General features: G+C 53.3%; 1 protein-coding gene across 2 annotated transcripts; it reads left to right on the top strand.

Annotated features, from left to right (window-relative positions):
* The first annotated feature begins 806 nt into the window (after positions 1-806).
* Agt (angiotensinogen) lies at positions 807-10,471 on the top strand. Of its 2 annotated transcripts, none has more exons than XM_038312617.2 (5): positions 807-961; positions 5,500-6,361; positions 7,623-7,890; positions 9,106-9,250; positions 9,896-10,471. In XM_038312617.2, the coding sequence occupies exons 2-5, from the start codon at positions 5,530-5,532 to the stop codon at positions 10,085-10,087; spliced, it is 1,437 nt and encodes a 478-aa protein (XP_038168545.1). In that variant the 5' UTR covers positions 807-961; positions 5,500-5,529; the 3' UTR covers positions 10,088-10,471. The 2 variants fall into 2 exon arrangements, with proteins under 2 accessions (XP_038168545.1, XP_038168544.1); XM_038312616.2 differs by lacking the exon at positions 807-961 and adding an exon at positions 1,063-1,180.
* Positions 10,472-12,806: the final 2,335 nt, after the last annotated feature.

The raw sequence follows: 12,806 nt of genomic DNA, 5'->3' as shown, positions 1-12,806 counted from the left end.
TTCCGAACCAGGGACTGCCCTGCTTGCCCGTCCCTTCTGCCTTCTCCCCCAGGTCCCATCTGGGTGGAGGGAGGTTGTGCCTGTGTCCTCGCCAAGGCCAAGAGATGGCTTGAGGTTCTGGGTGGTTGTGACAGTGCAAGCCTGTCACCCTTTATGACGGACTGCATGAAGGAACCCTCCGGCAGGCCTTCTCCCCCTGGGTCTGTCCCCATGCTCTCACCCTTCCTTGGTGTCCCACCAGCCTTACCCTCTAAAACCTTGTCTTCACAGCCCTTCTCAACCCTCGTCCACAGCGACACTCCAAAACCTCCATCCTCCAAAACAGGCAGCTCGGGTCTGCAGGCCCAGAACATTTTGTTTCAATATGGCTGCACCACAGATGAAATTTCCCAGTCTCCCCAGATGTGCTAGAAGTTTTGGGAACGCACTTCCTACTAGTGGTGTGGACCCACAGCACGTTAGAAGCTCCTGTGCAGAACAGGCAACCAACGCAATGATTGCCATTCAAAGCCATACGTCCGGGGAGCAGCTGGGGACGTGAGGCTCATTCCCCTGCAGGAGAGCCCCTTCCTGGCAGGTCCTGAGAGGCTTACAAATGCATCATGAGGGGCTTGAGTCCCAAGGCCTGTATGGCTGACTTCAGGCTGTCACAACCCAGTCAGTCCCGTGACTGTGGCCCCGACCCTGGAACTGGGGTAAATGTGTAACTGGACGCAACGCCAGTCCATTCTGCATGGCGCTCATCTGTCACCAGGGCTTCCTGGAAGGGAACCAAAGGAACATCACCCTGGCCTTGGTCCATCTTGGCTAAGCCTGGATTCCCATGGCCTCCCGACCTGGATCCTCCCCCTGCCTCTGCACAGAGTAGCCCGGGAATAGATCCACCTCCACCCTTTCCAGCATAAATAAGCTGGTGCGGCTCACCAGGGAATAGCTGTGCTTGTCTGAGCTGAAGTTAAAGGTAAGTAGGGCCCTCTTGGTTCCTTTGTGGTCCTTCACGGGGTCCCACTGGGCAGTAGCTGAGCCGTGGGTGGGAAGAGGAGAGAGGATGTGGTCAGAGACACTGAAAAGGGCTGGCTGGCATTTGTTCTGGAGTGAGGAGCCAGAAGTCTGTGGTGGCAGGTGCTTCAGGAGACATGACCACTGACCACGTCCCTCTTCCAAAAGGCTAGATATGCAGGTAGGCTGGCCTCTGCTTCTCACCATTTGCTCTGGGCTCTCTGGGAATAGCTTGTTTTCAGCCAGGCAGGACAGCCAGACCTTCTGCCTCCTGTGTGCCCAGCTGGGTCCTCAAAGGCAGAGGGATTTGCACAGAACCAGCACTAGGGTGGCCAAGTCCACGGAAACTATTCCAGCTTGAAGGGAGAACAAGACTTCATTGTTCAAGCTGCAAGCAGCAAGGAGAGGCAAGTCGCATGGTCATCTCAAATAGCACCCCTATCCAGGCTCAGTGCTGGGGCGTGTGTCATCTGGCTCCTCACCGTGTCCTGTGGAGCCTCAACTTGTCCCTCTGTAAGCAGGCCTGCTCATGGCTCTAAGGTTCCCTGAGGCCGGGTCTGTTAGGAGGGCTCAGTAATGTGGAAGTACTTTGATAATGTCAGGCTAAGCAAAAAGGGAGCTCTTTTCTTTTTAGCATGTGGTACATGTGTGCGTGTGTGTATTTATATGTATATATGTGTATGTGCGATGTATGTGTGGTATGGATGTATTTATGTGGTTTGTGTGTGTGTATACTATGTAGTATATGTGTGTTGTGTTTTGTTTTTTGAGACCCGGTCTCACTCTGTAGCTCTAACTGTCCTGGAACTCACAGAATTTTGTCTGCCTCTGCTTCCTGAGTGCATCACCATGTCCAGCCCCATGTATGTGTGTATTTATGTGTATGTGGTATATGCGTATGTATGCGGGTGTGGTGTATGTATTATGTATGTGTATTTGTGAGTGAGTGTATATGTGTATGGTGGAGAAATGGGTTCAGGAGTCCATGAACACAGATGGAGGCCAGAGGAGGACATTGGGTGTCCTGACTGCTACTCTCCTCCCTGTCTGCTTGAGTCAAGATCCTCCACTGAAGGCAGGATAGGCTGGTAGCCCCAGAGATCGTCCTGTCTCTGCCTGCCACAACCCTGGAGTCACAGGTGTATGTGATCATGATTGATTTTTTACAAGGGATTGGGGGACTTGAACTCAGGTTTTCATACTTGTGCAATGAAGGGCTCTTAGTTGCTGAACATCTCCTTAACCTTGTCCTTAGTTCTTTTAAGAGGCAGTGTGCACTGTACCTAAATGCCACTCATGAAATCAAGTCTGAGTTCTCACTGTGACTTGGGGTAGGTCACCAGACTGTCTGTTCCTCTACAAAATGGCATTAGTGACTCTACCTGACAGCTGCTTATTGAGGATCTGCCTGTCCCAGGATGACCTTGGGAAGGTGGGCTAACCTGAGACCAAAGAGCTCTCACAGCACTCAGGTTCCTGCGGAAGGCAGATCACTGGGGCTTAGGGTGAATACACAGCGGCAGGATACAGGATGCTTCTGGTGGCTCTAGGTAAGGAGGAGCTGAGGGAGGAGTCTAGGAGACATGGGGCAGGCGGGGAGTGAAGATGAGCTGGTGACATAAGACAGCGCTGAACATGTACCCTGTCAGTGACAGGACAGGCAACACAGCCCTGGGAAGCCACAGGACAGGGACACAGGGGCATGCCTATTTGGGAGGGAATAGAAAGGGGTCTAGAACTCCTCTGTTCTCAGGACCTGATGCAACCTGGTTTCGGATGAACTTGGATGGCAGCAGGTTACAGCTGAGACCAATAGCCAGCTCTGCTTAAGAACAGCAGTGACGTCCTTCCTGGGACACCAGCTATGACACAACTCTCTAGAAAGCACCCACTCACAGGAACAGCAATATGGGAAGGGCTGTACCCACCCACACGGCCCATTCTACCACATGGTAGAGGTGGGTGCCTGAAGTCAGTCCCGACCCTGTGTTTATGAGAGCACAGCTGGGCAGACGCTCTTCTGCATAGGAAGGTCTGGGGCACACAGATAGAGGTTTCCACTCTGCTTTCCCAAACCACAAGACTTTGAGAATGGTGGGTGGAACCAGATGTGTGTGCTAGGAGGAGAAGGTATTGGAGGGTCAGAAGCCAAAGGTCGTCTGACCAGTGGGATGACCCGAGTAGAGCAAAGAGAACCTTCCCTTTCTGTGCAGCCCAGTCAGATTTTTTTTTTTATGTGCAGACCAGGCAGGTGCCCTGACCCAAGTATGGGAGGCAAGGGTGACCTTGTAGCTTTGCAACACCATAGTGGCATTCTGAGATCATTAACTCATAAAGGGAAAGGTTTGCTTTGGCTTCTGGTGCTCTGGACCTGCTGGGGGTGTCAGGTAGCAATGGCAGGAGCATTTGGCCAAACAATGTGCTCCCCATGTAGCTAAGAAGAAAAACCAATAAAGAGGGAAAAACAAACACAGAGGTCCTGCAACACCTCTTAAATGCACACTGCCACTGACCTCAGGTCCTCTCAGGGGCCCTACACCCTAAACGTCTACAGAACCTTCCACAGAACAAAGCTGTGGCTTAAGATTTTCACCTAGGGACCTCGGGGGTAGTTTGTTGAGCACCCTGGAGGATGGAAGGTGGAAGATCGTGTGTGTGAAGGTGAAGTAGGGGGGTGACCTCTAGTCAGGGCCGAGGCACAAGGCCCAGCAGCGGTGCCCATGGACAGGTCAGGTAAGAGGTAGAAGGTCACATGGCAGGATGTTTCTATAGAAACAACCACACATGATCCACATGGTCAGAACTGAATGATGGACAGAATTCACCCCCTAGGAGCAGAGGAATACGATGTTAGATTAGGAGCCTCCCTCTGGGAGCACAGGCTAACTCTATATACTGTCTATGATAGCCAAGGTTGGATCAGGGCTGAGGTTCAAGGGAAAAGGATATCCAGCTCACTGGTGCCTCCACCCCCTGGTCCATGACTGGGCAGGGCCCCAAGCACTGTCCATGCCCCACAGCTATCTGGACAGTTGTCAAATCAATTCCTGGCGCACCGTGGACCACTGAAGCCAAGCCTGGGCGAGCAGGCCAATTGTGGTTCTTCCTCTGTCACTGTGGGATCCAGCCTGCCTATGACAAATGTGGAAGACAGACCTGGGCTGGGGAAAGGCTTTGGCACCCAATTCTGGCTACATGCTAGGACCTCACGGACACTAAGACCAATCGTAGGGTATACCCATGTGGGTACGAGGGCTCCACAAAGATAGCTGGATGTCCACAAACAGTTTTGCATGTGTCACCTGCATGTGTGGTTCTACCAGGGCTGTGTCACAGTCTGTGTGATAACAAAAGGTACTCCAGTTGCCAGGCAGTGGTGGTGCATGCCTGTAATCCCAGTTACTAGGGAGGCGGAAGCAGGAGGATCAGAAGTTCAAAGCCACCTAGAAGACAGACTGATTTCAAGTTTAGTCAGGGCAACTTAAGAAAGGACAGAAGAAGGCTGGAGATGTAGCTTATTTAGTAGAATGCTCTCTCAGTATTTATGAGAGCCAGGTGTGGGTTCCTAGGCCTCTTACAAACTGGGTGGTGGAGTATACCTGCAATGGAAGAACTTGGAGGTGGAGGCAGGAGGATCAGAACTTCAGTCATCCTAATCTACACATAGTGAGTTCAAGACCAGTTGGGGCTACATAAAAACCCTGTCTAACTGCCGGGCGGTGGTGGCGCACGCCTTTAATCCCAGCACTCGGGAGGCAGAGGCAGGTGGATCTCTGTGAGTTCGAGGCCAGCCTGGTCTACAAGAGCTAGTTCCAGGACAGGCTCTAAAAAAGCTGCAGAGAAACCCTGTCTCGAAAAACCAAAAAAAAAAAAAAAAAAAAAAAAAAAAAAAAAAAAAAAAAAAAAAAGAAAAACCCTGTCTAACTAAAAAAGTAAACCATCTGGGGTGGAATGTGATGTATAGCATTTAGCTGGCAGGCAAGTGGCCCTGGATTCCATCCCCAGTCACTTTTCATGGCCCTGGAGAAGGGAGTATTAGCATGTAATCTGGGAATGACAGTGTTTTCCACGTGGACCATCCCGAGTTTTCCGTGGGTCTTTGACTACAATTCCTTCTTCTCCCTGATCCCAGCTGTGGGTGGGTTCTCCTGAGCCATCAACGACAGCCATGCTTTTGGTTTTGAGTGAGTTATTAAGTACATTACAAACACAAGTAAAACTTAATAGCAAGTGGTAGATAGAAGCAACAGAGAGATGGTAAAACATCAGATCATGCTCTCAAAGTACCCAGCGGAAGTAAGTGATGCAGACGCAGTTGGGCCTGACATGGGGATGAGGAGGAAGCCCCGTTTCTAGAGCAGTAGTCCCGTGAACTAAAACAGCCATGGCCATTTACTCAGAGAATGTATGTTACACACGGTCACTGGAAATACCAGAGCAGCTAAAGGTTTGGCTTCAGGGCTCCAAATAACCACTTACCACTCTCACATGTCATTCTAGGACACACAGAAGCGAGCGCTCGTATCAACGATGACTCCCACAGGACTGGGCCCGAAGGCCATCATCAGCTTCTGCATCCTGACCTGGGTCAGCCTGGCAGCTGGGGACCGGGTATACATCCACCCCTTCCATCTGCTCTTCTACAGCAAGAGCAGCTGTGCCCAGCTGGAGAGCTCCGATGCAGAGACACCCCCAGATCCCACATTTGCGCCTGTGCCCATTCAGGCCAAGACCTCCCCTGTGGATGAGAAGACCCTGCACGGCCAGCTCGTGCTGGCCACTGAGAAGCTAGGGGTCGAGGATCAGCAGCGGGCTGCCCAGGTTGCAATGATAGCAAATTTCATGGGCTTCCGCATGTACAAGATGCTGAGCGAGGCAGGAGGCGTGGCTAGTGGGGCCATCCTCTCCCCTCCAGCTCTCTTTGGCACCCTAGTCTCTTTGTACCTTGGGTCTTTGGACCCCACGGCCAGCCAGCTGCAGGCACTGTTGGGTGTCCCTGTGAAGGATAAAGACTGTACTTCCCGGCTGGATAGACACAAGGTCCTCGCTGCTCTGCAGACCATTCAGGGCCTGCTGGTCACCCAGGGTGGAAGTAGCAGCCAGGCACCTCTGCTACTGTCCACCGTGGTGGGCCTCTTCACAGCCCCAGGCCTCCGCCTAAAGCAGCCATTTGTTCAGGGCCTGGCCCCCTTCACCCCTGCCATCTTCCCACGCTCTCTGGACTTAGCCACCGACCCAGGTCTTGCCACTGAGAAAATCAACAGGTTCATAAAGGCTGTGACTGGGTGGAAGATGAACTCACCACTGGAGGGAGGCAGCAAAGACAGCACCCTGCTTTTCAACACCTATGTTCGCTTCCAAGGTGAGGCAAACCCTTAGGTCAGTCCCTTGTGCCAGAGGTAGCGTCTGGGTTTCCATGGCACCCCCATGGGTCACGTGTGAGATAGGCGGGGTTGGCGGGTTCCTGTCTCTGTGTTACTGGTGAAGCCCTGAAGGCTCAGGAAGCAAACCTGGCTCAGGATGGCACAGCCCCGCCTCCCTACTCCGCAGCCCTTCTGTGCTGGGGCATGTTCCTGTGTCTTGAGAAGCCTAGGACTTGGGTGGCTGGCCCACGCAGAAACACCCAACTTACTCGCTCACATAGGAAGTTACCCATAGATCCCTGTCTGGGAAGTTGTTTATTCATTCTGTGAACCCTTCCTACTTGCAAGACTGGACAGGAGTCTCAGGGACACAGAAGATTCTGACCCCAGGCTTCTTACTGAACATCAGCAAGTATGAAGACCCCAAGGGCAAATGCCTGAGCAGACGCAGAGGGATCACTGTGACAATATGTTTGTAGTCTCTAAGTTCACATGGGAAAGACCTTGGCCTGCCTTTGAGACTGGGAAAGGAGGAGGGTCAGAAAGTTAGGGGGGAAGGAGGCAGCCCCGAGGCTGCTGAAGGGTGGCTACACTCTAAGTCAGAAGGGACCCTGGAGCTGAGCACAGTCTCTGTGAGGAGTCACTGAAAAAGGAGCACTCCCGAAGGGCAAAGGCATTAGCCGTGGCTTAGTTTTTGAGACAGTTTCTTCCCGAACCTGGGGCTTACCATTCCAGCTAGATGGGCTAGTGAGCTCCAGGGGCCCTCATAGCTCCGCATGCCCAGTGCTGGCATTATAGACCTGCACTGCCTAGCCTGGCTACTACAGGGTTCGGGGCTCTAGGCCCAGGTCATCATGTGTATAGGGCAAGTAGTTTATCCGTGGAGCCACCTCCCCAGCCTACAATCTCCTAGTTTGTAAAAAGTGAGTTGGCAAACCAGAATGGATCTGGACTGAGCTTGCCTGGCCCGGCAGGAGCAGACTGAGTCTCTGCAGGTGACAGGTGTGAGACCTCAGACTCCACACTAAAGTGCACTGTGTTTTCTGCTACCGTTAGGGCCACTCTGGGGTGCTCAAGTGGCTGGAATTTGCAAAAGGATGTCAGAAAGCACCTGAGGATGAAGTCTCCGGGCCAGGCCAGTGCAGCCTCAGGGCATGGAGAGAAGGTGGGGAAGTTGAGGCAGGAGCCAGGGTGGGAGAGTCCCGCCTTAGATTCCCTATCTACCCTCACTGAGCCGTCCCCCTGGTCTCTGGCTTTCAGGGAAGATGAAAGGCTTCTCCCAGCTGGCCAGCCTCCATGAGTTCTGGGTGGACAACAGCACCTCCGTGTCTGTCCCCATGCTCTCGGGCACTGGCGTCTTCCAGCACTGGAGCGACTCCCAGAACAACTTCTCGATGACGCGCGTGCCCCTGGGTGAGAGTGCCACCCTGTTGCTGATCCAGCCCCACTGCATCTCGGATCTAGACAGGGTGGAGGCCCTCGTCTTCCAGCATGACTTCCTGACTCGGATAAAGAACCTGCCTCCTAGGTAGGGCAGAGCGGGACCCTTGGAAAGTGGAGTTGAACAGATGGCATGTCTGTCTGTGTCCCCCCCCCCCCCCGCCCCATCCTGCTATCATGAGCTGTGTGTGGAGCTGTGGGTACAGCTTCTCATCAACAGATACTACCTCCCTCCACAGGGAGGCGATGAGCCAACCAGGGCTGTCTGAAGTTTACTATTGCTGTGAGGAAACAATGACCAGAAGCAACTTGGGGAAGAAAGGGTTTACATGACTTCTGTGTCCTGAATCACAGTCCACTAAGGGAAGTCAAGGCTCAAGCAGGGCAGGAGCCTAGGGGTAGGAGCCCATGCAGAGGCCCTGGGGAATGCTGCTTACACACTTGCTTGGCTTGGTCAGCCTGCTTTTCCTATAGAACCCAGGGCCACCGGCCCAGGGCTGGAGCCGCCCACAACGGGCAGGGCCCTTCCACATCAAACACTGATTAAGAGAATGCTCTACAGCCTTGCCTACAGCCTAATCTGGGGGGAAGCATTTTCTCCACTGAGGTTCCTTCCCTCTCAGACGACAATAGCTTGTGTCAAGTTGCCATTAAACTAGCCAGCACTAGTAATAATATCTTATTAGTATTTTGGTTTTAAGAGAGGGTCTGGAATTTGTAGTAATGCCCCTGCCTCAGCTGTACAGCTAGAGCGAGAACAAAGGACAGACAGCTGCCCACCATCGGCAAGCTCTCTGTAGTACAGATGTTTCAGGTCCTCCTCCTGTTTCGGGCCGTGTGAAGGTTTCTGCTGATTTTGAGAATTTCCTTGGGGCAAAGATGCCCTTTATTATGTGACCCTTCCTGGGGAGACACAAGCAAACACTTGTTCACCCCAGATTGGGCACTGACTACAGACCAAAGGAACAAGTCCCTCCAAGTTGAATTTGGTCATTCAGTCCATTCATGAGTGTGGGTGCATCACCAAAGAGCCAAAGAGCCCACTACAGCATGGGTGGCCACTCAGGAAAGCTGAGTCCCTGGAGCTTCCTGCACAGCTGGAGGCAGCTCTCCAGTCTCTCCCCGGCAGCTGTTTCCTGTTTAAACAACACTGGGGAGGGGCTTTCTGAGGCTTACTGTGCCTCCTTCCAGAAGGGACCCTTTAACTCAGGACAGAGCTACACAGCACTGACTGGGGAGGGCGCAGGGCCTCTCTCCTAAGTGGATGGGAGCTCCCCACCCCCTAACAGCAATATCTCCGCAGGGCCATCCGCCTGACCCTCCCCCAGCTGGAAATCCGAGGATCCTACAACCTACAGGACCTGCTGGCCCAGGCCAAGCTGCCCACCCTGTTGGGTGCTGAGGCAAATCTGGGCAAGATCAGTGATACCAACCCCAGAGTGGGAGAGGTGAGCGCTGCTCTGGCTGGGTCCTGGGGAGGGAGAGTGGAGGGCAACGTGGAGGAAGCTGTGGGCAAGACCAGCAGGGCTGGAAGAAAGAACGAGGCCTGGAGGCACTGCCTGGAGGCATTGCTGGTGCCCGTTGGCATTCCAGAGACGTGTGGAACAGTCGTCTCTCACTCAGCTCTCTTGCTACCTCTAGCTCCAGGTCCATCTCTGTCCCTACTCAGTCCAGCCTTGCATCCTCCAAGAAACTGTAGTAGATTAGGATGGGAGGAATGACCCCAAGCCCTGATCGTGCCTGTGGGGAGCAGCTCAGTAGACAGAGAACTATGTAAAACAGAGGGTGTGCCTCGATACTGTGGGCAGTGTCTAGCGGCTGGGAAACAGAGGGATTACTGTAGAAAACACCATCCCATGGTGCCATCTGGCCAAATATTGGAGAGCAACATCAAGACGGTAGGTGGAGATGTGGACGTGGGGCACGCTGAGCAGGCGCTTCTATGGGAGTTGGGTGCTGGTGCCCAGTACCCACTTAGAGGACTGGTGTGCACACACTTCCTCCTGACAGGCTGGACAGTGTCCTCCCTCGGGGCAGGTCAGCAGTCTCTGGCCTGCAAGCCCTCCTGAAGGAGAGCTATCTTTGCTTTGCAGGTTCTCAACAGCATTCTCTTTGAACTCAAAGCGGGCGAGGAGGGGCAGCCAGCTAAGTCTGCCCAGCAGCCTGACTCTCCTGAGGCACTGGATGTGACTCTGAGCAGCCCGTTCCTGTTTGCCATCCACGAGCGGGACTCGGGCGCCCTGCACTTTCTGGGTAGAGTGGGTAACCCTCAGAGTGTGCTGTGAGGTCTGGTGCCATAGGGGCTCTTCAAGGTCTCATGTGCAGCCAAGGAAACAAGGCTAGCTTCAGAGAGCTATCCTAGGCAAAAACCAGTGCTGTCATCCCTGGCTTTCCATCACTGCTCCCAGCGAGGCAGAGGCCATCTCCAAGGAGACTGCACTGCCCGAGAATAAACAATGAGCTTCAGAGCTGGCCTCCTGGACTGCGGCTTTGTTTGGAGACTGGGGTGGAAGCCAGGAACTGGTACAGAGCACAGACCACTGCTGGGCACAGGACTACCATTCTGGGAAGAATTTGGACCAAACAACTGTTTGTGAAACCAAAAAGCATCCTCTTTTTACTCAAGAACAAAAATTGGGTTTTAACATTAAAATGCACATTGTTCCCTTGTTTTGGGCTTGTATTTAGCTCACTGAGTGTGAGACCATGACCTTCAGAGTCCCTACACCATCCTATGTTTTCTTATCCTTGGCACCACGTTTTGAAAAACTGAATTCATACTAGTGTAACACCACATGACTTTGCTGAGAAACACACATGGTCAGTTTACGACAGGCTAAGCAAAGCGTTCCTGAAGCTCTTGACCGAGAGGCAGAGGTGTGACAGCTAGGTAGCAGAGAGCCCTGTCCCCAAGCAGCACTAAGAGAGGACCTAGGCAGAGGGTACTTTCTTTACCCCACAGACACAGCTACTGGCTTCTCTGCCTGTCTCCTTCAGATTATACCCACAACTTGCAGGTGTGTGTGTGTGTGTGTCGCCGACTCCCTCCTCCCTGAACAAACAGGGAAGCAGGTGAACAATGCGGCATATTAGTCACAGGAAAAGGCCAGAGAGCACCTAAGGACAGCCGTAGAACCCATGGCGCACACAGTGAGAAATCGTGTGTTAGCGTGTGGCATGTCCTCTCTGGCCTACGCTGGAGTTCAGGACTCTGCACGGGTGTAGCCTAACCTCAGACAGGGCTGCTCCTGAGTTTGGAGTTGGGACTACATGAAAGGACAGGTGGAGTGTGTTCCTGTGACCAAGGTCCATCCTGGCAGAAGAGCTACTGTGTCTCCCGAGTCTTGGTTTTCCTCTCCCTCTTCCGACACCACCATAGCAGCTTGGCTGTTTTACCCTGTGGATGTGGCCAATCCAGCCAGGCCATCCACCGCTTGTGCCAGGCTGCATGGGGAGGGACTTCCTCTTCTCCATGGCCTGTGAGCAGAACAGGAAATGCTAAGGTAAGAAGATTAACTCCCAGTCCAAAGCCCTGTTCCCAGAGGGAGGTGGAGTCTCGTCGCTGTGACAGACACCGGACAAACACAACTGAAGGATTGGGAAGTGTGGCAGGAGGAGCAAGGACAGCTGATCCCTTCCAGTTAGGACACACACAGGGACCGAGTCTGGAGTTCGGCTCACTTTCTCAGCCCACGGGATGCTGCTGCCCACTTTTAGGTGGGTCTTCCCACATCTATTAACGCAACCCAGAGACTTCCCTCACAGGTTGCTTGGCTGATGCTAAATCCCATCAGGCTGACAAGATGCAGCTCACAGGAGTGGCTGGCAAACAACAGAGGTGAACTGATACCCAGGCTGAGAGTGGTCCCTTAGGGAGCAGAAAACAGGAGTTCATGAAGGCCACCCTCCCCTACAGCAGCGTGGGCTCTTCCAGAGTATATCTAGTGCCCCACTCCATAATGGGAATCCCTGATGAGGCAATCATGGGGCTGGCACAAGAATCAGAGGTGCCAGGGCCACGTAGGCTGCCTCAGATGTTCAGGCTGTCCCATGTGACTGGGGTCCCCACATGCCACCTCCTTCTCCCGGTCAGTGCACCACACCAGGACTGTGGGCCGGCACAGTAGACGACACCCCACAGCTCTTTGCTTTAGCAGAGGAGCCTGTGCCCGGCCTGTGCCATTATGCTAGCTGACCTGGTATCACAGCACAACTGAGCTCTGCCTTGTGACGGACAGGCTACGAAGCCGCAGAAGAGCTGCTGCTCACAGATCTGTAGCCCTCAGCACGAGCAGTTCTTCCAGCTTTGCTGGCTCACTCCAATCCCACCCAGTGCCCCGTGGGCTGCAGTACGGGACATACAGCATGGGGTCCAGTTGGAGCCACAGGCCCTCAGAGCAGAGGCAACAACACTTTGAACTTCTGCCTCCAGAGCAGAATCATTTCTTTGCGTTCAGCTACACATCTGTGGTCACGGAAGGGAGGCTGAGACACGAAGGCGCGCTCTTAAGGAGACCGTGGGCTGCGGGTAGGCCCCTGAATGACGGGCAGGCCTCGTCCTTACAGGCCGCGGTGAACTGCACTGGAGACAGGTTCTTAAGTGTATATGCTGGGAGCTAGACTAGTGGATCACTTTAACTTTAAACCTGACGGAATTAAAACTGAGTCTCAACAGGGAAACTAAGGAAAAATAACATGGGGGCTGTTTCGGAGGAGCACAAGTCTAAAACTGTTAACTGTGGCCTGATCCTCCTGCTCTCAAGTGCAGAAACATGGCAGGGAGGCTGGAATGCAATGGTCTGGAGTCAGCCAATAGGGTAAGAGATTAGGCCCCAGGGCCCACTATGGACCTCGGACTCACTGGGCTGAGGCCCGTGTGCATGTGTGACTACATAGACTGGCTATTGAGTTTGGAGTATTTATTCTGCTTTTAAATCCCACCTGTCAGTCATCTCAATGACAGACTTGGGCTACCTTTCTGTGGAAGGGAAACAGCAATACTGG

The sequence above is a fragment of the Arvicola amphibius genome, chromosome 15 (assembly GCF_903992535.2).
Source record: "Arvicola amphibius chromosome 15, mArvAmp1.2, whole genome shotgun sequence".
Taxonomy (NCBI): domain Eukaryota; kingdom Metazoa; phylum Chordata; class Mammalia; order Rodentia; family Cricetidae; genus Arvicola; species Arvicola amphibius.
This window is presented reverse-complemented; position numbering and strand designations above follow the sequence as displayed.